Source organism: Podarcis melisellensis (assembly GCF_964234715.1).
Source record: "Podarcis melisellensis genome assembly, chromosome: 6".
Classification (NCBI taxonomy): domain Eukaryota; kingdom Metazoa; phylum Chordata; class Lepidosauria; order Squamata; family Lacertidae; genus Podarcis; species Podarcis melisellensis.
The window spans coordinates 5497087-5519310 of NC_138538.1; the positions used below are offsets into that span (position 1 = coordinate 5497087).

Genomic DNA, 22224 nt, shown 5'->3' on the forward strand with positions numbered 1-22224 from the left:
GAGCACAGCCGTCATGATTAATAGCCATTGATAGCCACCTCACCCATGAATTTGTCTAATCCTCTTTACAAGTCGTCCAGGTTGGTGGCCTGGGAGAGTGAGCTCCATAGATAAATAATGCCCTCTGTGAATGAGCATCTGCCCTGAATCCTCCATCAGTCAGCTTCACTGGATGTCCAGGAGTTCTAGTATTCCAAGGGAAAAGATTTTCCCCCATCCACTTTCTTCATGCTATTCATAATTTAATAAACTTCTATTGGTAATCCTCCTTTGTTAATCCTCACAGAACTCTAGCCCAATGGTTGCCATTCATTTGATTTTGAACTGATTTTAAAATGAATTGATTTTGAAATGTTGTGTTATTTTTATTGTTGTTAGCCGCTCTGAGCCCGGCTTCAGCTGGGGAGGGCAGGATATAAATTATTATTATTATTATTATTATTAATAATAATAATAATAATAATAATAATAATAATAAATAATAATTTTGCCTCTTACGCCCCTTTTCTCCATAGCATCTCAAACACTGCAACCATTCTTCATAGAAGAGTTGCTCCATTATTATTTTTTTAGGTAAGGCTGCCAGAACTGTACACAGTATTCCAAAACATGATAGGTTTTTGCAAAAGCATTATGGGATTGGTGGTTTTATTTGCAATTCTTTCTCTAATGCTGGTGGGGCTTCTTAAGTGAATCCCAGCCTCTGAAGCTACAATTTGGCCAGGCTAGTAAAAACGAGTTAGCTAACTAAAGCTGTAAAACAACTTAAAGTTTGCTGGTGAGGTTAATTTGCATATTTTGCTTTTATATTACCAAATAAGACAGAGGATGTTTTAAGGGGAAACCACCACTATTTCAAATGATGATGATGATGATGATTGTGCGGGGGTGGGGGTGGGGGAACCGCTCAAATTCTCTGGCACCACAAAACAAAGAGGGGGGGGAAAGAAATTCCACCCCAGGAAGAAAACACTCATACAGATTCCTGAATATATTTACACCCTTTCCCAACCGGCCTGCGCCCAAAGCTGACTCAATTTTATTTACATGCTGTGTCTCAAATACACTGCCGAGAGCAAGTAATTTGAACACTTTACAACCAAAGAAAGTTCCCCAAAGTTCCCCCAGTCTATCCCTAGCAATAAACGTAACATCTGCCAGCATTTACACAACAACAAAAGGCACAGGATGATGTTCCATTGGATCTCCTCCAGGTGAGCAGGCAATGTTTCGAGATCAGTATGCTAACTTATGCGAAGGGACACGGGTGGCGCTGTGGGTTAAACCACAGAGCCTAGGACTTGCTGATCAGAAGATTGGTGGTTCGAATCCCCGCGACGGGGTGAGCTCCCGTTGCTCGGTCCCTGCTCCTGCCAACCTAGCAGTTCTAAAGCACGTCAAAGTGCAAGTAGATAAATAGGTACCGCTCCGGCGGGAAGGTAAACAGCATTTCCGTGCACTGCTGTGGTTCGCCAGAAGCGGCTTAGTCATGCTGGCCACATGACCCAGAAGCTGCACACCGGCTTCCTCGGCCAATAAAGCGAGATGAGCGCCACAACCCCAGAATTGGCCACAACTGGACCTAATGGTCAGGTGTACCTTTACCTTATGCTAACTTAATGCTGATCTAGTAAATTTTCTGCTTTCGTATTTCTCAACTGCACATTCTGGAGGTCCTGCAGTAAGGATTGGTGACCACGGAATACCCCTTTATAAAAGTACTGTGTGATGTTATCTCTGGAGCAGCACTGGCCGTTCAGACATGGGGAAGTGAGCATTTCCCGTCATTGTCCTCTGAACAGTCACAATCGCGTCAGATTTTTAAAAAACTATTACGTGCCTGAATTTACTCGGGTTTCCTGCTTCTCCAAACCAACCTTTCATTTTGTACTGTCCCTCTTAAATTGGGGAGCTGGGGTTGGGTGTATTTTTTTCAGCCCAAGGTCCATGTTCTCTTGTGGGCAACTTTCCAGAGACCACATGCTGAGCCATGGGCAGGACCAGAGAGGAAAATAGGCACCCTAAGGAAGGTGACCTTCTAACAAAACTTAAGCCAGAGGTTTCTGCAAACACACACAGATGCAACATTCCCGCCTGGGAAGCCAGAGACATTCTGACAGTTCAAGGACATGGTCTAGCCAGGCTAGCTGAAATATACTCGGAGTCGAGTGTGGATTTCATGCTCTTTATTCAGCTCATGGTAGTGAGGAATGAAAATTCCCCCAAAATATCTGCTTTATATACATTATTTACACAATGGGCCGCACGTGATTGGCTAATTCTGGGATTATCCTGTAGGCCAATCAGGTTGCGGATTCACTTCCACCTGAAGCTGGATTGGATGGCTCCTGCAGACCAATCATACTGCTGCATTGTTCTAGGACCAATCAGACTGCTGCATTCTGAATCCTATTGTTCTAGGACCAATCAGACTGCTGCCTTTTGGATCTGTCAGGGAACTGCCATCGGAGCCAGAGGCGGAGGGAAGGCTCCAGAGGGATGCCGGAGAGGGTCCCAGTAGGGAGAGAGGCAGCCCATCTGCTGGGGAAGGAAATCAGCGTAGCACCAGTGGAGAAGGGGGGCAGAAGGGGGAATCGGCGAGGAGGCTCCAGGACTCCTCGCCGGAGACCAGCGGGGGGAGCACGGGTCCTCCGCTGCCCACACCCTCCCTGCGCAGAAGACTTCCGCGCAGGGAGAGTAGGAGGAGACCAGGTGTCAAAGAACTTATTTGCTGGATGAAGTTCAAGAAACGCCCACTGACGGATTCTGCCAGCGATTGAGACAGCCACGGGTGAGAGGCTGTCCAGACAGAAAGGATTCACCCAGGTAACCTAGCCAGGAGTGGCGAAACTTACGCACGAGCAACCCCTAGAACCATTACAGGATCCTATTCAACTCAGTACATAACACTAGTGCACTCAAGGACAGCTCAGAAGAGGGCTGGCAATGGGGGGGGGGGTGACCTGGGGAATGTACCCTGGACTGGACAGAGAGGCCTAGAAGACCACATTCAACACCTGGGTCTCAGGTTTCCCACACAAGAGATTGCACCACCTGAGCTGTCGCCTCCACTTCTCCTCTCTCTCCCCCCCCAACTCCTGTCCACTTTCCCCTCTTTTGCTGCCAGTTCAGCAGTGGCAATAGTGCTGAATCTCGTCTGCCTCCCTACCTATTCTTAGAAAGGGCCAAGTGAGTCCTTCCTCAGTTAGGTGATGAGGAGAGTGCCTGTACTGCCACAAGTAGAAATGTGTTTTCAACACTTTCACTCTATGTGGGGCTACCTTTGAAGGTGACCCGGAAACTGCAATTAATCCAGAATGTGGCAGCTAGACTGGTGACTGGGAGTGGCCGCCAAGACCACACAACACCTGTCTTGAAAGACCTACATTGGCTCCCAGTACGTTTCAGAACACAATTCAAAGTGTTGGTGCTGACCTTGAAAGCCCTAAACAGCCTCGGCCCAGTATACCTGAAGGAGCGTCTCCACCCCCATCGTTCAACCTGGACACTAAGGTACAGCTCCGAGGGCCTTCTGGTGGTTCCCTCTCTGCGAGAAGCGAGGTTGCAGGGAACCAGGCAGAAGGCCGTCTCGGTAGTGACACCCACCCTGTGGAACGCCCTCCCATCAGATGTCAAGGAAATAAACAACTATCTGACTTGTAGAAGACATCTGAAGGCAGCTCTGTTTAGGGAAGTTTTTAATGTTTGATGTTTTACTGTGTTTTTAATATTCTGTTGGAAGCCACCCAGAGTGGCTGGGGAAACCCAGCCAGATGGGCGGAATATAATTAATAAATTATTATTATTATTACATAGAAAAAAAGCTTAAAAGTAACAAGTAACAGGTGAGGTTGGTAACAGGTGAGCGGGTAGCAGAGGGCCTTGCTGGGTGTGCAGCTGGGAGCAGCAGCAGGAACAGGGCAAGGAGAAAATGAAGCAATTAAACCAGAGTCCTGGGATGGTGGCGTTGCCAATTTTCTGTTGCCTGAGGGAATAGTCTCCACATGCTTCATGGAAGAGATGGTTCTGTTCTGGTATTACACTGAAAGCCTGCTTGGAAGCGCTGTGTTGTTTAGTCTTTGCTCATAGCTGCCAGAAAACTTTAGAGACACTTATTAAATGTATGTGCATTACAAAGAGCCAGTGTGACATTGTGATTGGACAGTTGGACACGGGTTCCTGAAACCTGGCTCCAAGTTTTCACCCTTATGGAACACGCTTACTCAGAACTTTCATTGGAAGTGAAGTAACCAGGTGTTTGTATAATGCTAATGTTGGAAGATCCAGCAATAGAAGTCATTTGACCCGGCTAAGCCAGATGAAAGGACCGTCTCCTTTAGCTTATTGTTAGCCAGTTCCGAGTAATTCCAAGGATCCTGTGACACAGAGTTGGAAGGGACAGAAGTTTAGAAGATTTGGAGTAGATTTGGAGTAGTCATCAAGGATTATTTAATGGTGACTAACACTCCTGAGGCAAAACAGCTCATAGCTAAAGCATGATACATGTGTACACCTATTGCTTAGGGCAGGGGTCAGCAAACTAAAACCCGGGGGACCGGATCAGGCCCAATTGCCTTCACGATGCAGCCCGCGGACTGTCTGTGTATCAGCGTGGGGATTCTGTTCGTTCGGGCTGCGCCATTTCTCCCCACACCATTCCATTTCCCCCCCCTCTCCCTCACACACACCGTGGCAGCGCCTCCTCCCTCCCTCCTCCTGGTTTCTCCTTGCCCTGCCTAGAGGAGGAAGAGGGCTGGGCTGAGCTGGCTGAACACCATTTTAAGCAGCCCCTCTCCGGAGCCAGCCCTTTCGCGCCACTCATCTTCCCGCCACCGCCGCCGTAATGGTGCTTCAGTGGGCCAGAGAGCGGAGCGGATGAGCTCACTCTGCCTACCTATGAGAAACAGCAGCCGTGGTGGTGGTGGTATGGTGGTGGCGGCAGCCCCTGGGGGGGTAAGCACAGCGGCTGGGGGTGGGGGGGAGGACTACTTGCCCCCCTCGCATCTTCTTCCAGCTCCCCTCCCCCTGTGCCGCCACAAGGTCTGAGGGACAGTGGACCGGCCCGCAGCTTAAAAATTTTGCCGACCCTGGCTTAGGGGCACAGCATCCTGATGTCTCATCACACCCACACACACATGAATTGTTGTTGCTGTTTAGTCGTTTAGTCATGTCCGCCTCTTCGTGACCCCCTGGACCAGAGCACGCCAGGCACTCCTGTCTTCCGCTGCCTCCCGCAGCTTGGTCAAACTAATGCTGGTAGCTTCGAGAACACTGTCCAGCCATCTCGTCCTCTGTCATCCCCTTCTCCTTGTGCTCTCCATCTTTCCCAACATCAGGGTCTTTTCCAGTCTTCTCTTCTCACACACAAGAACTATCATGGATTAATCACCATACTGTCCAATATCTCAATACTCTTTCAGGAGTGACAGTTCACACATTTGGCTTGTAGTGATGCAGCCCATACAAACCAAGCTTATGATACTTACTAATGGGGATTGACTGAGTAAAGCAAAATCTCTGCAAAGTGCTTTAGGTAAAGCTGAAGATGGACTTCAGCACGAGAGAATTGAGGGCATGCCTAATTTGATGTGGGCATGTAGGGATATCGCGGAGTGGGGAGTGGGATCCGGAGGGAGCACACTTCCCCACCAGCAGGCAGCCACAATCTGCCTGCACGTGTGACCCTGGGGTGCAGGGAAAACTCCCCCTCAGACAAGTCATGGCTGTCTAGAACATCGTCCCCTAGGTCTGACCTTTTGCGGTCTCAGAGTCAGAAGTGTCCTGTCTGTAAGTTTTTCCCTGAGACCTTTTGTCTCCTACGTCATACATTGTGCAAGGGGAAAATGACGCTGTGGAACAGGTGCCAAAATAGCTTTGTACCACCCCACGATTTCGGGACGGAAGATGTGTAAAGGTCACAGCCCAAAAAAGTATTTGCCTAGCTTGCATGGTTGTCTCAATAAAAAGAGGCTCCACAGGAATGGTGGTAGCTCGCTTGCTCGCTCGCTCGCTTCAGACCACCTGTGCGCAGCTCACATGATGATCAACACCTGTCTTGGGCCTTCACTTCATAGGCATATTTATTTATGCATATTTATTTGGGAATATGTTCCACAGAGCACAGTTCTGAATGAACAGGCATAGCATTGACCTGCAACTCCTACGCCTGTTTAGTGACATATATGCAGGTTGTTATCCTGACCCTTTGAATTAGAGGCGCTGCCACAGATTAAATCCTAGTACAGTGGTACCTCGGTTTAAGAACAGTCCTGTTTACAAATGATTTGATTTACAAACTCTGCAAAGCTGGAAGTAGTGTCTAAGAACGGAATCCGAATGGTGGAAGGGCACCGCCAGCGGCAGGCCTCATTAGGGAAAGCTTGCCTCGGTTTAAGAATGGTTTTGGTTTAAGAACAGACTTCCAGAATGGATTAAGCTCTTAAACTGAGGTACCACTGTACTATGTTCTATCTAGCATGAAACTTATACTCCCTCTTGTGGCTCTTTAGATAGCAAGAAGCTGTTGTGGGTTGGAGCCAAATTCACCAGAAAGGAGTTCAATGTTTAATAAGCAGCCTGGCTGCAGGGGGAGTTGTTTTCTCAAGATTTCTACACAGTGCACTCAAAGGATTCAGACATTGTCATCACAGTACATACAGTGATTCCACGACTTTCACAGACCTTCTCAAAATTGCTGAGGGTTTTGGCAGATCACTTAATAGTTTTGTAGCTGTCGTAGCAATCATAAACTGCTGTGCTGCATGGTTGTTAATTGCGTTTTTATTGCTTTTAGAAATTTCTTGTGTTGTATTCTTTTGCATTCAACAGAATTCAAATTGGAAACACAATAAAAACACAATGTAAGAAATAAAAGCCGCAATTTAAATGCAACATTGATATTTAATGTGACAGATGCACTGCTTCTCGTCTTCAATCAAGTATCCACAGATACACTGCGGAGCACTTAAACAAAGTGTTGGTGGTCCATAGACCAGTCTGGGAATCCCTGCCTTTGCTAAAAATCACCTTTGCAAAAGGCTTCAGTATTTCTTCTTATTAAAAGGAAATTGATATCTTCCTACCCCCTCCCCCCCCCCCAACGTCACCTTCCATGAATCATAACTGAGGTTAGTAGCACTTAAGAGCCTCAGGAAATCAACCCCGTAGGTCAGTACTGCCTACAATGATTGACAGCATCGCTCCAGGGTTTCAGCCAGGTGACATTCTCTGCTCCACCTGGAGGCGCTGGCAATAGAACCCAGGAACTTCTCAATGCAAGCTAGATGCTATACCAACCAGCTACAACCTTACGTTAGCACTTGCTGCCTGCCCGGGATTTAATATTTTTAAGGTTCCTGAGCACAAGTTCAAAAATGCCTGCACACATGCCAGAATCGAGGCGGGGAGCAGAGAACCGGCGATTTAGGGAAGGGAGAATAAGCTCCATCCAGATGAATTTTGCGGACGGAGAGTGGCACCAGAGCCACGCAGATCCACGGCTGAAGAAACCGCAGAATGGGACCTGAACACACACGACCCTCCGGGGGGTCGTCAGCTGCCCCTTGGGCGACCGATCACCCAACTGCCGCTGTTTCGAGCTGGTGGCTGCGCTTCGGATCCTCGAACCGAATCACCGCTGTCGACGTTTCCCTTTTTAAAAGGGAAATCCCCTTATTCCGAATAGGATTCCTCGCAAGGAAAGGGAAAAGTTGACAGCCATGAACCCAATCACCCCCCATTTGTCCTCATCGCTTTTCCAGGAAGCGCGCAAATTTGGAAACGCGCTTTGGGATTTCCCTTGGGGTGGAGCCACCTGGAAAGAAGCGGCGGGGAGCCACCATATAAGCGGCGGGGAGCAAAGGCCGCGCCAAGGCAAGCCCACCAACGAAACCGCAGCGAGCCGAGGTAAAGGGCAGGCAGGGGCGGAGCGCGGCGCCGGCAGAGTCGGCTCTGGCGGCGGAAGAGGTGCGCAAGGCTCGGCGGAGTCTGCCAGCCCGCGTGCGCCTCGGCGTGCGCCTTTACGCGCCGCGGCGAAGCGTTTTTGGCGTTGCCACGAATAGAAAGCCGGGTGCGCGCGTAGATGCGCCTTGCGAGGGAACTCGTGGTGATGATTCGTGGCTCAGGTAGGGTCATCTGCGCTGCTTTCCTAGCGGAGACGACCGTTTCCTGAGGGTTCGCGTGGTCGCGCCGGCTGCATGTGGGTCTGTGTCTGGTGCGAGGTATGTGTGCAGATACAGGTATGGACATGATGCTGTCAGGAACGGACTTTGGTAATACGGCGCCCTGAGCGAGGACAAAGTTCGGCGCCGCCCCTGAATATTTATTATTTCCACATTTTGGTATAGTTGCTTTTGAATGGCTCTTCTCAGTAGGTACCCTTATAAACATAGTTGGTTATCATCATCACCAGGTCTTCTCTGCGGTGGCGCCCTCCCATCAGATGTCAAGGTGATAAAGACCGACACAACCTTTAGAAGACATCTGAAGGCAGCCCTGTATCAGGAGGTTTTTAATGTTTGGCGTTTTGTTATGTTTTTAGATGTGCTGGAAGCCACCCAGAGTGGCTGGGGAAACCCAGCCAGATGAGCAGGGCATAAGTAATAAAATGATTATTATTATTGGCCACTTTGGCAGGGTGCCCTGTGCTGATGTGCATTCCGAGGGACCGTAGGGGTCGTTAGTGCTGTTTTCCTGGCAGAGATGACGATTTCCTGTGTGTTCATGTGCAACTGGTGCATGTGTGTCTATATCTGGTGGGAGGTATGAGACGTACATGTGTCTGTGCTGGTGTACATGAGATGCTGTCATGAGGACATGAAGCTTTTGTCAGGTGCGTGCATGTGTGTTTGTGTGTACAGATGTGCATATGAGGCTGTCGTTAAATGTTCATCAGGTGTACAAAAGAGACTGTTCTTTGTTGAGCAGAATTCTTCCATTATATTATAGGGTTTATTTAAAGTGCTATAACACTGTAAATCCACATACATTCTAAAGCACATTCAACACATGGTTTCTCCCAAAGAATTCTGGGAACTGTAGTTAAGGGTGCTGGCATTGTAGCTCTGTGATGGGAGGTTACAGTTTCTAGGATCCTTTGTTTAAATTTGTGTTCAATGTGTGCTGTGGATCTGCCCAAAGTGGCTGATTCGACCCACTTCATCAAGTCTCTTTTTCAAAAGAATCCTGTCTTGCAGATATAAATGCCTTTCTGTCTAAGCCACCCACCCAAATTAATCATGTAACTTTATACATTTAAATCTACAAGCTAGGGAGAAAAGCAGTGTCTGTGTGTGCATAGCAGTGTTAGAAATTCCCCAGGCACATTTTGCAACCATGTGGAGATGTCTTGACGCCAGGTTGGCGACTGACATCTCCGTCTGGTTGGGCCCTCCAGCAGATAAGGAGAAGAGCTTATTTATTGCATTCATATCTCAACTTTTTCTCCAAGGAGTAGATGGTTCACCCCCTACCACTCTGCAGTTAATCCTTACAATGAACCCACAGTGAGCTTCACAACAGAGTGCAGATTTGAACCCTGATCTCCCTGGTCCTGGTACAACTCTCTAACCACTACACCACACTGGCTTTCTAGAGCACTTCTGCTGTGGGGCAGCTCTATAAACTAAGTGGGGGGGGGGAGCAAAATGTCACTTAGAGAAAGGATCTGAAATATTTCCCTTGAAGCTTGAATCTGTTTTCTTCTGGATTGTTTTATTTGATGTGTTAATGTGTTGTAAACTGCTTTGAGATTTTTTTCTTTAAAATATTAAGTGGTATATTATTAATAATAATAACAATCCACTGCAAAAGGTGCCTTGGTATTCCATCGCGGCGACTATGTTCTTTTCGCTCAAAAGGAGTGAGGTTTTCTTCATTCTCTTAAGCCAGCCTTCCGCATTATGCAACCCTGCTCTGGTTTTATATCTCTTACTAACCCTGTGCTGGCTGGGGCTGTTGAGAGTCGTAACCCAAAACATCAGGAGGGTGTTTGAGATGACTTCAGTTGGGCTACTGTGGTTAATTCTTTTGGTCCTAGCAGAGATGTCTGGGATTCACACAGAGTTTATTTAAGTAATAAACTTTTATTGGGTAAAGATTCATTCTTAATTGAAAAGATTTGTGTGGCTGGATGCTTCCCAGATCCTTGCGCTATTAGGATCTGAGCTCTGTGTCTTGTTTCACATAAGCATCACACACACTTTTCATCTTATTTCTTGCTTGGCTTAGCATGTGTTGGGAGAAGAGCTGTGTCTCAGGGGCAAATCGTGCCTTGGGATCTCTAGGTAGGACATGGGAAGACTGCCTGGCGAAGAGCCTGGAGAGCCACTGGCAGTCAGTGTAGACATTATTGAGGGTGTTGAACTGTTCTTACTGTCAGAATGTTCTTCCTGAAGTTTAATTGGAACCTCATTTCTTGTCATTTGAAGCCATTGGTTTGGGTCCCTTGAAAGATAGATAGCTGGTTCCTATTTAACATTGTGTACGAGTCGTATGTCAGCTCCAGTCTCTTTGTGCATCTTCTACTTAATGCACCTGTCTTCAAAGAAACTTAATTCTAAGATAAGCAATTTGGCTATGATCCAAGGCTAGGTGGTATAATCCTTAGGTAGCAAACTGTTTAGTAGCATAAATCAACAGTTTAAGAGTATTGGGAGTACAGAATGTGAAAATAAAAAAGGACTATTTTATCCTTGCCAGATGCTCATGAGCCTGGACTACCCTGCTTTTCCTGTCCAACAGGCAAAAGCTGGTTCATGTGCCTTAAATGTGGAACAAGAGGGCTAGGACATAGAGGGATAGGAGGTGCTGGGAGCCTGAGATAGATGCTATCTTAGACCCTTATTCTCATACCAGAAAAGAAGAAGAAGAAGAAGAAGAAGAAGAAGAAGAAGAAGAAGAAGAAGAAGAAGAAGAAGAAGAAGAAGAAGAAGAAGAAGAAGAAGAAAGATTAAAATAAATAAAATTAACTTCTGGTTATTCTCGTTGTACTATTTCTCATTTTGTCATTTTACACGCAGTGCCATATTATTATTTTTGCTTTCCCAGTTCTTATCAAGAGTATTTATTATTATCACCTTAATTTTGCAAGAATCATTCAAGGTCTGCCAGGAGATTTTTTTGGTTACAATAATTTTTCAGATAGTCTTTAAATATTCTCCATTCTTTATGTACCTTTTTCTAATTGCAAAGCCTTTGATCAGATCCTCAAAACTAACATTACGTAATGCATCTGCTTCTATTCTTACTCGAGGTAAGGCACCCAGCCTGCCTTGTTGCATCATTGTTCTGTTGGCATTTTTAATATACTTCAACTGAGAAATGAATGCTCAACTGAGCAGTTTATGTGGTGCCCCTCCTTCCCCCGATGCCCTAAGCACACACTTATTTTGCTTAATAGTTAATCCAGCCCTGACACTAATTACATTGTGGATGGATTGATGGATGCATGGTTGGGATGGGATGCTGCTAGGCCTGTGATAAGGACTCTTAAGATAGTCAGGCTTCAATTTCCTTAAATGAGGGAGTAACATTCCCAGGGGCTCAGCTCACCCTCCCAGACCACACAACCTTCCAGGTACTCAATCAGCTCAACACAAGACATGGATAGCATCTCTTCACATGACCCTCCATTTGTCTAATCCTGACACCTGTCTGTGGTTTTGAGGAAGGGTCAGGGCAGCTCTGAAAACTAGCCCCCTGTCCTGTATATTCCTCCCCCCCAAAGGGAAACAGCCAATCTCAGACAAATTAAGAGGGTTCATTCTACTCTACAAAGACCAGAACATTCCATCCTTCCGCACACCTGCACATTGTTTTCTTTACAGTCTCTTAACACTCTGTTTCCTTTCACTTTTTCTTTCCCAGAACTACATCGTCTGCAAACACAAGAGAAGGGCGCTTTCCGTAAGCTGAGTCCGTGCTGCAGCAGACCCTACCTGATTCCAAGAGAGCGAGCAGGACTGCTAAGACTCTCGGAAGTAGTATGCAACTCTACAGCAAGCGGAACCCTTTCAGGACACTCTCAGAGGTAGAGTTCTCACCTCCCTTTTGCTTTTGGAGGTCTAGGTTTGCAAGCATAAATACACTTGAACAGGGTAGAGCTAGAGGGTCCAACATGGGAGTTGTAGTCACCTGGAAGGCACCACGTTGGCTACTCTTAGTGTAGAGCAGGGTTTGCCAAACGTGGGTCTCCAGCTGTCATTGGACTACAACTCCCATCATCCCTGACCACTGGTCCTGCTAGCTAGGGATGATGGGAGTTGTGGTCTAACAACAACCCAAGTTTGGGAAACCCTGGTGCAGAGAGAATGGAAGAACTCTCTTTCTCTCTCTCTCATGAGCCTTTGACTGCTGGGGAGGGTGCAGGGGGTTGCGAAGTGCAAGGAAGGAGGGCTGTCTTCCTACTCGTTGTATGGACTTCTTGGAAGCAGTTGAACTGGGATGTTGCCAAGTCAAGCAAAGTTCTGCATATGTTAAAGAGAAACAAGGAACACAGGAGGTGGCAGAGGGCAGGTGACTCAATATTCTAAGTGAGGGTTACTTTCATTGCTTTAGGGAAAGGCAGCCTGTTCCTAGTCTCAGGGCTGTTGTCTCTGCAGGGGAAGGAGGACTTGGAGCCTGAGCTGGCTTTTTGGTCACAGAGGAGGGGATGAACAGTAGAAGAAGACTTTTGTGCTCATGCCACACTTGTGGGCTTCCCAGAGGCATGTGGAAAAGAGGGTGGTGGACTGGCCTTCTTATGCTTATAATAATAATAATAATAATAATAATAATAATAATAATAATAATAATATACCCCGTCCATCTGGCTGGGTTTCCCCAGCCACTCTGGGTGGCTTCCAACAAAATATTAAAATACAGTAGTCTGTTAAACATTAAAAGCTACCCTTTAAAGGAACCTAAGAAGAGTGGGTCTAAACCACAGAGCCTAGGGCTTGCCAATTGGAAGGTCGGCAGTTCGAATCCCCGCGGCAGGGTGAGCTCCTGTTGATCAGTCCCGGCTCCTGCCAACCTAGCAGTTCGAAAGCACACCAGTGCAAGTAGATAAATAGGTACTGCTCCGGCGGGAAGGTAAACGGTGTTTCCATGCGCTGCTCTAGTTTTGCCAGAAGCGGCTTAGTCATGCTGGCCACATGAACTGGAAAAAAATGTCTGCAGACAAACGTCGGAGCCTTGGTCAGTAAAGCGAGATGAGCACCACAACCCCAGAGTTGTTCGCAACTGGACTTAACTGTCAGGGGTCCTTTACCTGTACCTTTTTTCAGAAGAGACTGGTGGGTCAGGCCACTGGCCCATCTAATCCTGCAACCCATTCTCACAGTGGCCAACCAGATGCTTGGGAGAAAACCCCTCAAGCAGGATCTGACCACGAGGATACTAGCAAAATGTTAGAAATGTCACCCAATGGCAGAATCCTTTGCCAAGGACAGTTACTGACAGTAAGAGCTGTTTGACAGTGGAATTTGCTGCCAAGGAGTGTGGTGGAGTCTCCTTCTTTGGAGGTCTTTAAGCAGAGGCTTGACAACCATATGTCAGGAGTGCTCTGATGGTGTTTCCTGCTTGGCAGGGAGTTGGACTCGATGGCCCCTGTGGTCTCTTCCAACTCTATGATTCTACTGGGAAAGGAACACGGTTGCTGCATCCAGCTCACTTGCGCTCTCTCCCTTTGCCTTCTAGTGGGTGGTGCTCTACATCCTGCTCTTGGGCCCCCCATGTTCCGGCAGCTACCCCACCTACAGCAGGCGAGATCGCCGGACCAATGAGGTGTTTGTGTGTAAGCAGTGCCCGCCAGGGACGTACGTGGCTGAAGAGTGCACCAATGATAAGGACACCGTTTGCCAGCCCTGCCCCGCTCTCCACTACACACAATACTGGAACTACCTCAAAAAGTGTCTGTACTGCAACGTCTTCTGCAACAGCCTGGAAGAAGAGGTGCGGCCGTGCAATGGCACACACAACCGGGCGTGCCAGTGCAAGGCGGGCTACCACTCAGATTTGGATTTCTGCATAAAGCACTCCAGCTGCCCCTTGGGAACCGGAGTTGCTCAGCTTGGTACGTATTGCAAGCAGCACCCTCACTCTCGATCCCAACAGGCACCGCTCTACTGGGGACAGGCCTTGGTTTGGGCTGGCCGTCCCTGGTAAATCACAGAGGTTAGAATCATAGAACTGTAGAGTTGGGAGGGGCTCACCAGGGTCATCTAGACCAGCCATAGGCAAACTCGGCCCTCCAGATGTTTTGGGACTACAATTCCCATCATCCCTGACCGCTGGTCCTGTTAGCTATGGATGATGGGAGTTGTAGTCCAAAACTTCTGGAGGGCCGAGTTTGCCTATGCCTGATCTAGTCCAACCCCCTGCGATGCAGGAAACTCAGCTAAAGCATCCATGGCAGATGGCCATCCAACCTCTGCTCAGGGAAAGTCCACCACCTTCTGAGTGAGTCCATTCCGCTGTCAGCAGAGCCCTTCTCATCAGAAAGTTCTTCCTGATGATTAGTCGGAATCTCCTTTCTTGTCATTTGAGTCCATTGGTTAGAGTCCTACTCTCCGGATCAGTGGAAAACAAGCTTGCTCCCCCTTCCATGTGACAGACATCTGACATCCCTCTTCAGACATCTGAAGATGACTATCTCCTCTCAGTCTGCTCTTTGCCAGACTAAATATATCCAGCTCCTTCAACTGTTCTTCTGTTTCCAGACCCTTGATGATCCTGGTTGCCCTCCTCTGCACAAATGCCAGCTTGTCAATGCCTTTCATATACAGTGGTACCTCGGGTTACAGATGCTTCAGGTTACAGACTCCGCTAACCCAGAAATAGTACCTCGGGTTAAGAACTTTGCTTCAGGATGAGAACAGAAATTGCACGGCGGTGGCAGCGGGAGGCCCCCTTAGCTAAAGTGGTACCTCAGGTTAAGAACAGTTTCAGGTTAAGAACGGACCTCCAGAACGAATTAAGTTCTTAACCCGAGGTAGCACTGTATTGTGGCACCCAGATGTCTGGGAATCCAACACTGGGCTGCTGTGAAGAACGGTCTTCTTCTGAGATGTGAATGCTGTGAAATCTCTCTCTGTTGAAAGCTTCCAATTTTAATATGTGTAAATAAATCATATTTACCTATATATATAAAGCTTGGTTTACAGCTTAGTTTTGCATTTTGATGTTATAACATTCTTGCACCTCTTCCGGAGGAGTCTGTACAACTTGTTGGCATTGCCATTTTCTTCAGGGTGCAGCTGTAGAACCACCTTTGCCAACCTGGTTGGCGCAGCCTGTCCTATCACCCTCTAACGAGGCTCGTTTTGAGCTGTGGGGCTCAAAGCGTAGGACGATGCTGGGATTCCCCTCCTAGCATAAAGGGCACACTCTATTCTTGGCTTTTGAAACAGGATGGGAGAGAGTTGGGCAGTGGCTGGAAGCTGCAGGAGGCGAGACGGCTCTTGTGGTCAGATCCTGCTTTTGAACTTCCCATAAGGAGCATCCCGTTGAGAACAAGATGCTGGACTAGATGGGCCATTGGCCTGATCCAGCAAGCTATTCTTATGTTCTTACATGTGGTGCGATTACTCTGTAGGGAGGGAGAAATGTGAGTGTGCCCAAAGTCCCCTCTTCCAGCTGCTTTTGGTTTTGCAGGGCTAAGCCTCTGTGTTCCCATCCCAGGTGGAACTCTCTGCATTCCTAACAGCAAGTGCCCCGGCCATGATCTAAGTGGTGTCTGAGGTCATCTCTGTGCCCGGATCACCAAGTGACTTGGCAGGAGACCAGCGCTGTTCCACTTTCTGTTTTCTTTCTTAGCCCGGGGGATTCCCTGGCATCATATTTCATTGAAGGCGAAAGTTGCATATCTTGGAAAGGCAGCCTGGCTTTCATAAACGCAGGGGCTGAGCTCAGCTTTCACGGACAGCTCATCTCCCTGTGTCCTTGGTTCCCACTGAAATGGCTTTGCAGGGGGAATAACCACTGATAAAATGTGACGCTCTGTACTCCATGAACAGTGGGGAATTCTGGCAAGGTTCTGCAAAATAGACAGTTGCCATCAGGGCTTTGCATGGGTTTGAAACCAGGTGTGTGCCACCTGTTTAGGGAAGCTTTTAATGTTTGATGGACTACTGTATTTTAATATTTTGTTGGAAGCCGCCCAGAGTCTCTGGGGAAGCCCATCCAGATGGGCGGGGTATAAATACTGCAAGCATACTGTTCAAAAATGCTCCCTGCAATGCAGTCTGGCAGCCCTGATTCAGTTGCCTTCCTCTAGCCAGTGCCTCTAGCAAACATCTATGTTTCGTGGAGTACAGTTCTGGTCATAGACCACATGGCTCAAGTCCTCTGTTCTGCCCAATGGTATCAAGTCACAAGTCTGGATGAGGCCTTTGTCTCTGCTTTGGACTAGGTGTGTTCAATGGGTGGACTCAGTTCAGAGAAGTTTTGTGGTTCAGTGGTGTTTTGCTGAGATTCTTTTCTACATGTTCTGTAATAAACTGCATTTTTGACTTTGAACAAGTTATACTATTCACATACTTTGTGGCAATCTATACCTGACTTAGAATTCTGCCTTTTACTGAATCAGGCTAGCGTAGTGGATTTTCTTCAATTAACCCCTCCAGTTGTGAAGTTTAAGACCACTTTTGTTTTGGTCGGAACAACTGCGGCCACTGGGGAACACACAAAAGTGAAGTCCACCTGATTATAAGTTACACGGGTTCACCTTAGCTTTACGCATGCGTAGAAATGGTGGGAGAAAATGAAACCTTGTGGACCCATGTGTGTGGGTGAACAACACAAAGAAATGGCTAGCTGCCTGGATTCAAAATGTGGGGCTTGCATACAGAGAGCCCCAGTAGCAGAGTATTAAACTCGTGAAAATAAGCACCACAGATTAAGAACAGACCTAGCCAAACTATTGCAGTATATGTATTAGACCAGGGAGTTCCCAAACTGTGGTCCATGAGCATTATTCAGGTGGTCTGTAGCATATTTGTGGTTTAAGATGGGAGACTATGCATTCAACACATTAAAGAATCATATTGCTTCTAACTGTACTTTTCATTGCATCTCTTATGCATATCGCATTTCACTGTATTACAATTTGAACTGCAATATAATAGAGAGAAAAACAGCAACGAAAAGCATGCAATTAAAAATCTAGCACTGTGCATTACAATTGCTACAAAATCATTAAATTGCTGCTTCTCAAACTTTTTTTTCTCTTGGCCACACTTTCAGAATAAAAAATTGTTCACTCCACACTGAAATTTTTTATTGATGAGAAATACATTGGAAAACAAAAAGAACCAACAATGAGCAGTGCTTGGTTTATAACACAGAACACAGCTACTTTATAATATGATCACAGGAAAGATACCTATCCATGTTGTTGTTGTTTAATCATTTAGTCGTGTCCGACTCTTCGTGACCCCATGGACCAGAGCACACCAGGCACTTCTGTCTTCCACTGCCTCCCGCAGTTTGGTCAAACTCATGCTGGTAGCTTCGACAACACTGTCCAACCATCTCGTCCTCTGTTGTCCCCTTCTCCTTGTGCCCTCCATCTTTCCCAACATCAGGGTCTTTTCCAGGGAGTCTTCTCTTCTCATGAGGTGGCCAAAATAATAGAGCCTCAGCTTCAGGATCTGTCCTTCCAGTGAGCCCTCAGGGCTGATTTCCTTCAGAATGGATAGGTTTGATCTTCTTGCAGTCCATGGGACTCTCAAGAGTCTCCTCCAGCACCAGAATTCAAAAGCATCAATTCTTTGGTGATCAGCCTTCTTTATGGTCCAGCTCTCACTTCCATACGTCACTACTGGGAAAACCATAGCTTTAACTATACGGGCCTTTGTTGGCAAGGTGATGTCTATGCTTTTTAAGATGCTATCTAGGTTTGTCATTGCTTTTCTCCCAAGAAGCAGGCGTCTTTTAATTTTGTGACTGCTGTCACCATCTGCAGTGATCATTTTCTGCAAATAATAGATATACTGATACTATGCTATACTACACTACACTACACTGAAATGTTTAAATGTTTGATTGTCCTTGAATCTTCCCAATACACTTGCCATCCTCTCCTGCCACACCCTTAGAGAACCCCAGTACCAAGTGGTCCTCCAAGACCCTCAGCAATTTTTAAAGTGCTACATGGGGGGTAAAACATTTGGGAGCCGCTGTTCTTAGACAGTGCCCAGCTCCATTCAGAATTTGCATGCAGTGTTTGCTCACAGCTTCTTCTTCTTTTGCCATGGCTGTATCTTACAGGCAACCCGCAGGAGGACACTACATGTATCCCGTGTCCTCAGGGGACCTTTTCCGACTCTGTGTCCAGCACTGAGGTTTGCCAACCCCACCGGGACTGTTCTAAGCAAGGCCTGGCGGTCAACGTCCCTGGGAACCAGTTCCATGACACCTTCTGCACCGATTGCAAGATGAGCAAAGCCAACAGCACCAAGGACAAAGCAGATGAATTACTAGGTGAGAAGCTGCATGGGGGCACAGGTATCCCCTTGCCCATTTCAAATGGGCATCAAACACTTGTGACTTGTTGTTGTTAAGTCGTTTAGTCGTGTCCGACTCTTCGTGACCCCCTGGACCACAGCACGCCAGCCACTCCTGTCTTCCACTGCCTCCCGCAGTTTGGTCAAACTCATGCTGGTAGCTTCGGGAACACTGTCCAACCATCTCCTCCTCTGTCGTCCCCTTCTCCTTGTGCCCTCCATCTTTCCCAACATCAGGGTCATCCATGGGACTCTGAAGAGTCTCCTCCAGCACCAGAATTCAAAAGCACACTTGTGACTTACCTTCAGCAAAATCCTGGGCCCTGTAATTTAAGAGTTCTTTTGTGCCCTTTCCAGAACGCCCACTCTTGCCGGCTTATGGTCTCCACCCACCCCATGCTTTTAGAGCACTCTTATTCCACTTAAATAACCGTTGAGAATCCTGGGAACCAGAGTTTGCTAAGGGTGCTGAGAACTGTAGCTCTGTGAAGTCAGCACCCTTAACAAACTGCAGTTCCCAGAATACTCCATGACTGTTGTAACGTATGGTGTGTGGTAGCCCCGTTCTGGGTCTGCTGTAGTTTCTGAGCACATAGAGCGCATTGCAGCATAGCTGTCAACCTTCCCTTTTTTGCGGGAAATTCCCTTATTCCAGCACCATTTCCCGCTGCTTCCCTGGATTGTTAGATATCCCATAGACTGTCCCCAAGACAGATGAGGTTGCTGATCCCTTATTTTCAAATCTGAAAGTTGACAGCTATGCATTGCAGTAGTCATGGCAAGTTTCATACGCAACACTTTAAAGCTGGGTCAGAGAGCCTGGGAATTTCAAAAACATCACTCTAATGCTGGTCTGTTGAGTTGCCAGTGGATTCTATTTTCTGCCCTTGTAACCTACTCCACATATCCCTTTTTGGATTGAAGCATGGTTTATCAGGTGCCTAAAAACAACATGTAGAAGTCTACTGAATAGTAAAAGGTAAAGGGACCCCTGACCATTAGGTCCAGTCGTGGCCGACTCTGGGGTTGCGGCACTCATCTTGCTTTATTGGCCGAGGGAGCCAGCGTACAGCTTCCGGGTCATGTGGCCAGCATGACTAAGCCGCTTCTGGAGAACCAGAACAGCGCATGGAAACGCAGTTTACCTTCCCGCCGGAGCGGTACCTATTTATCTACTTGCACTTTGACGTGCTTTTGAACTGCTAGGTTGGCAGGAGCAGGGACCGAGCAACGGGAGCTCACCCCGTCGTGGGGATTTGAACCGCCGACCTTCAGATCGGCAAGTCCTAGGCTCTGTGGTTTAGACCACAGTGCCACCCACCCACTATAATATGAGCCTGGCACTAGAGGCCTTATTCACACCACCTAATACCGAGACCTGTTTTGTTCCCCACCCTGCCTTCTCCAGGAATTGGGAGTGATTGTCAAGACGCCATAATAGACTTTGTGCCATACCAAGTCGGGTCGCAGAGACGGCTGGAGAGACTGCTGCACAGAATCAACGGAAGTGCACCTGCCGCAGGTTGTGATGAGAAGAGCCCATTAGTGCTCCAGGTGGAACTCCATGCTTTCCTCATCCAGCTCAAGGACACTCTGGGGAAACAAGTCGTGGTGCAGAAGCTCTGGAAAGCCCTGGATCACATGAAATTGCAGAACATACAAAAGAAGATCCAAAAGCATTTCTTGAGTTCATGAGATTGGACTTGGGTTCAAGTTATACAAAGGATATGCACAAGCGCCTCTGAGAAAAATAACCAGTACCATTTTGGTCTGCGACTGGGACTTTATCTAAGAGGACATTGCCTTCCCTTGGGCTTTGTGTATTAAAAAAAATTCCCCTCTTTGAAAAGAAGCAAAAATTAAAGGACACAATTTTTTACGAATCTGATTTTCCCTCAAGCGGGTAGAGTTGAGTCCACGTTGCATTGTATTCCCTGATGAAATTGTTCACCTTGGGGGTCCTGAACTTCCAAGGAATTGGTTTTTTAAAAGCATTTAACTCAGTATTAGGTTTTTTTTAAAAAATGTGCTACTTATTCTCCCCTGCCACCCAAATAGAACACGCAAAACAGCATAAATATATCAATGAGAACTGATTTATCCTTGCTACAGTCCTATCACTGCAGCCTATTCGTTTCAGGGGAAGAGTTGGTTTATGTTGGATTGGTTACACTTGCATATTGTTTTTTTATATATTTTAATTTATCTTGCCATTCATAACTCTGGTTTTCTTAGTTGTTAGCGTTTTTATACTGCCCTAACAAACAAAAGGTTGGTGACCAAACAGGATTATCAAGAGGCTAAATCTGTTTGGAAGGCCAGTGCGTGCATTTAAGTTTCTAAAATATATAAGCCTAATGTTGCCAGATATATCAACAGCATGTTCCACATGAAGGAAACATGGGGAAGGGAGAAACAAGGAACAGTTTATGCAGACAAACTTTCACCAGTCAAAATTAGTTGAAAGCTTCACCCTGGCATGGGGCCCAGGAATTGTTCCCACCCAGGGTGAGAGCCCAAAGTGCTTGGAGCTGGTTCTTCAAACAACAGCTGAAATTCTCAGGAAGTTCAACATGACCTCGGGATGAGAGTAGATCCAACATATTTTAAAATCCAGCATCGTTTTCCGAAGCTTTATTCCATTTGCTGGAAACCACAGACAGGGAGAGGGCTCTTGTGTTCGAATCCTGCTTGTGGATCTGGGGTGGGGGCACCGTGAGAGTAGAATGTTGGACTAGATGGGAAACTGGCCAGATCCAGCAGATCCTCTTCTTAATATTCTCAACACCGTAATTTTAATCTTCTTCTTTTTTTAACCCATTGTAATTTCATTTCAACTGGTCGAAACGGCTCTGGAGGCCTGGGTCCAGATTGACAGCCAGTGTGGCCTAGCGGTTAAAGTGCCGGCCTAAGACCCGGGAGGCCAGGGTTCGAATCTCCACTCTGCCATTAAGCTCACTCAGTGACCTTTGGCCAGTTCCTGTCTCTCCACCTAACCTACTTCACAGGGTTGTTGTGAAGATAAGATGGAAAGGCGAGAACCATGTACGCCACCTTGAGCTCCTTGGTATATAAAGGTGATGAATGCATGAATGGATCGTGGAGGTAAGGACCCCCTTAAATGGTCCTGGGTTGGTGTTTCTGGGTCCAGCCTGCCTCAGGTTAGTGGCTCTCGGATCTGAATGCTTGCCTTCCGTCACACCAATCTGTTAGTTGTAACCAATAAAAGTTGTGGGCATTTTTATCCCATCTCTCATGTGGTTCAATTCTTGCTTTTCTGCTCTGCTCCATTGCGGAACCTCAGTCGTAGTTTCTGGATTAAACGTGACTGACGAAAGTAGTACCGGTATATTGAGCCAAGCGCTTTGCAAAAGTAGAGCGGTGATTTCCACGTAGCATTGTTTGGAATTTACTGCAAGAATGCCTGTCTGGTTGTGGAAATTCTAAGGTTTTCTTAGCACATGGCAAGTTAAGAGAAGGAAACAGGAACTTCCCTTGAGAGTAAAGTTTGCTGTCTTGGATGATAATTACAGTATTATTGATTTATTAATTCCTCCTAGATAAAGGTCTCAACACAATGTATGACAGAGACAATTAAAAACATAAAAGGGCTAATACATTTAAAACAAAACTAAAACGCTAAGAAGTGGACACTCATCACAATGACCCACTTCACCAGCTGGGAAAGCCCGTTCGAGCAAAAATGCCTCCTGTTGTTTCTGGAAAATGCAGATAGTGG

The 22224-nt window shown here is 46.9% G+C and overlaps 1 protein-coding gene and 1 long non-coding RNA gene across 5 annotated transcripts in view; one reads left to right on the forward strand and one right to left on the reverse strand.

Moving 5' to 3' along the window:
- Window positions 1-22224, reverse strand: part of LOC309373242 — a 139441-nt gene that overhangs the window by 107852 nt on the left and 9365 nt on the right. The window lies entirely within an intron of this gene.
- On the forward strand, window positions 7772-21734 carry TNFRSF6B (TNF receptor superfamily member 6b). 4 transcript variants are annotated; one of them, XM_081917243.1, is made up of 5 exons: window positions 7772-7905; window positions 11866-12028; window positions 13678-14053; window positions 18250-18462; window positions 19894-21734. In XM_081917243.1, the coding sequence occupies exons 2-5, from the start codon at window positions 11984-11986 to the stop codon at window positions 20178-20180; spliced, it is 921 nt and encodes a 306-aa protein (XP_081773369.1). In that variant the 5' UTR covers window positions 7772-7905; window positions 11866-11983; the 3' UTR covers window positions 20181-21734. The 4 variants fall into 4 exon arrangements, with proteins under 4 accessions (XP_081773369.1, XP_081773370.1, XP_081773371.1 ...); XM_081917244.1 differs by lacking the exon at window positions 7772-7905 and adding an exon at window positions 7965-8123; XM_081917245.1 differs by lacking the exon at window positions 7772-7905 and adding an exon at window positions 8197-8219.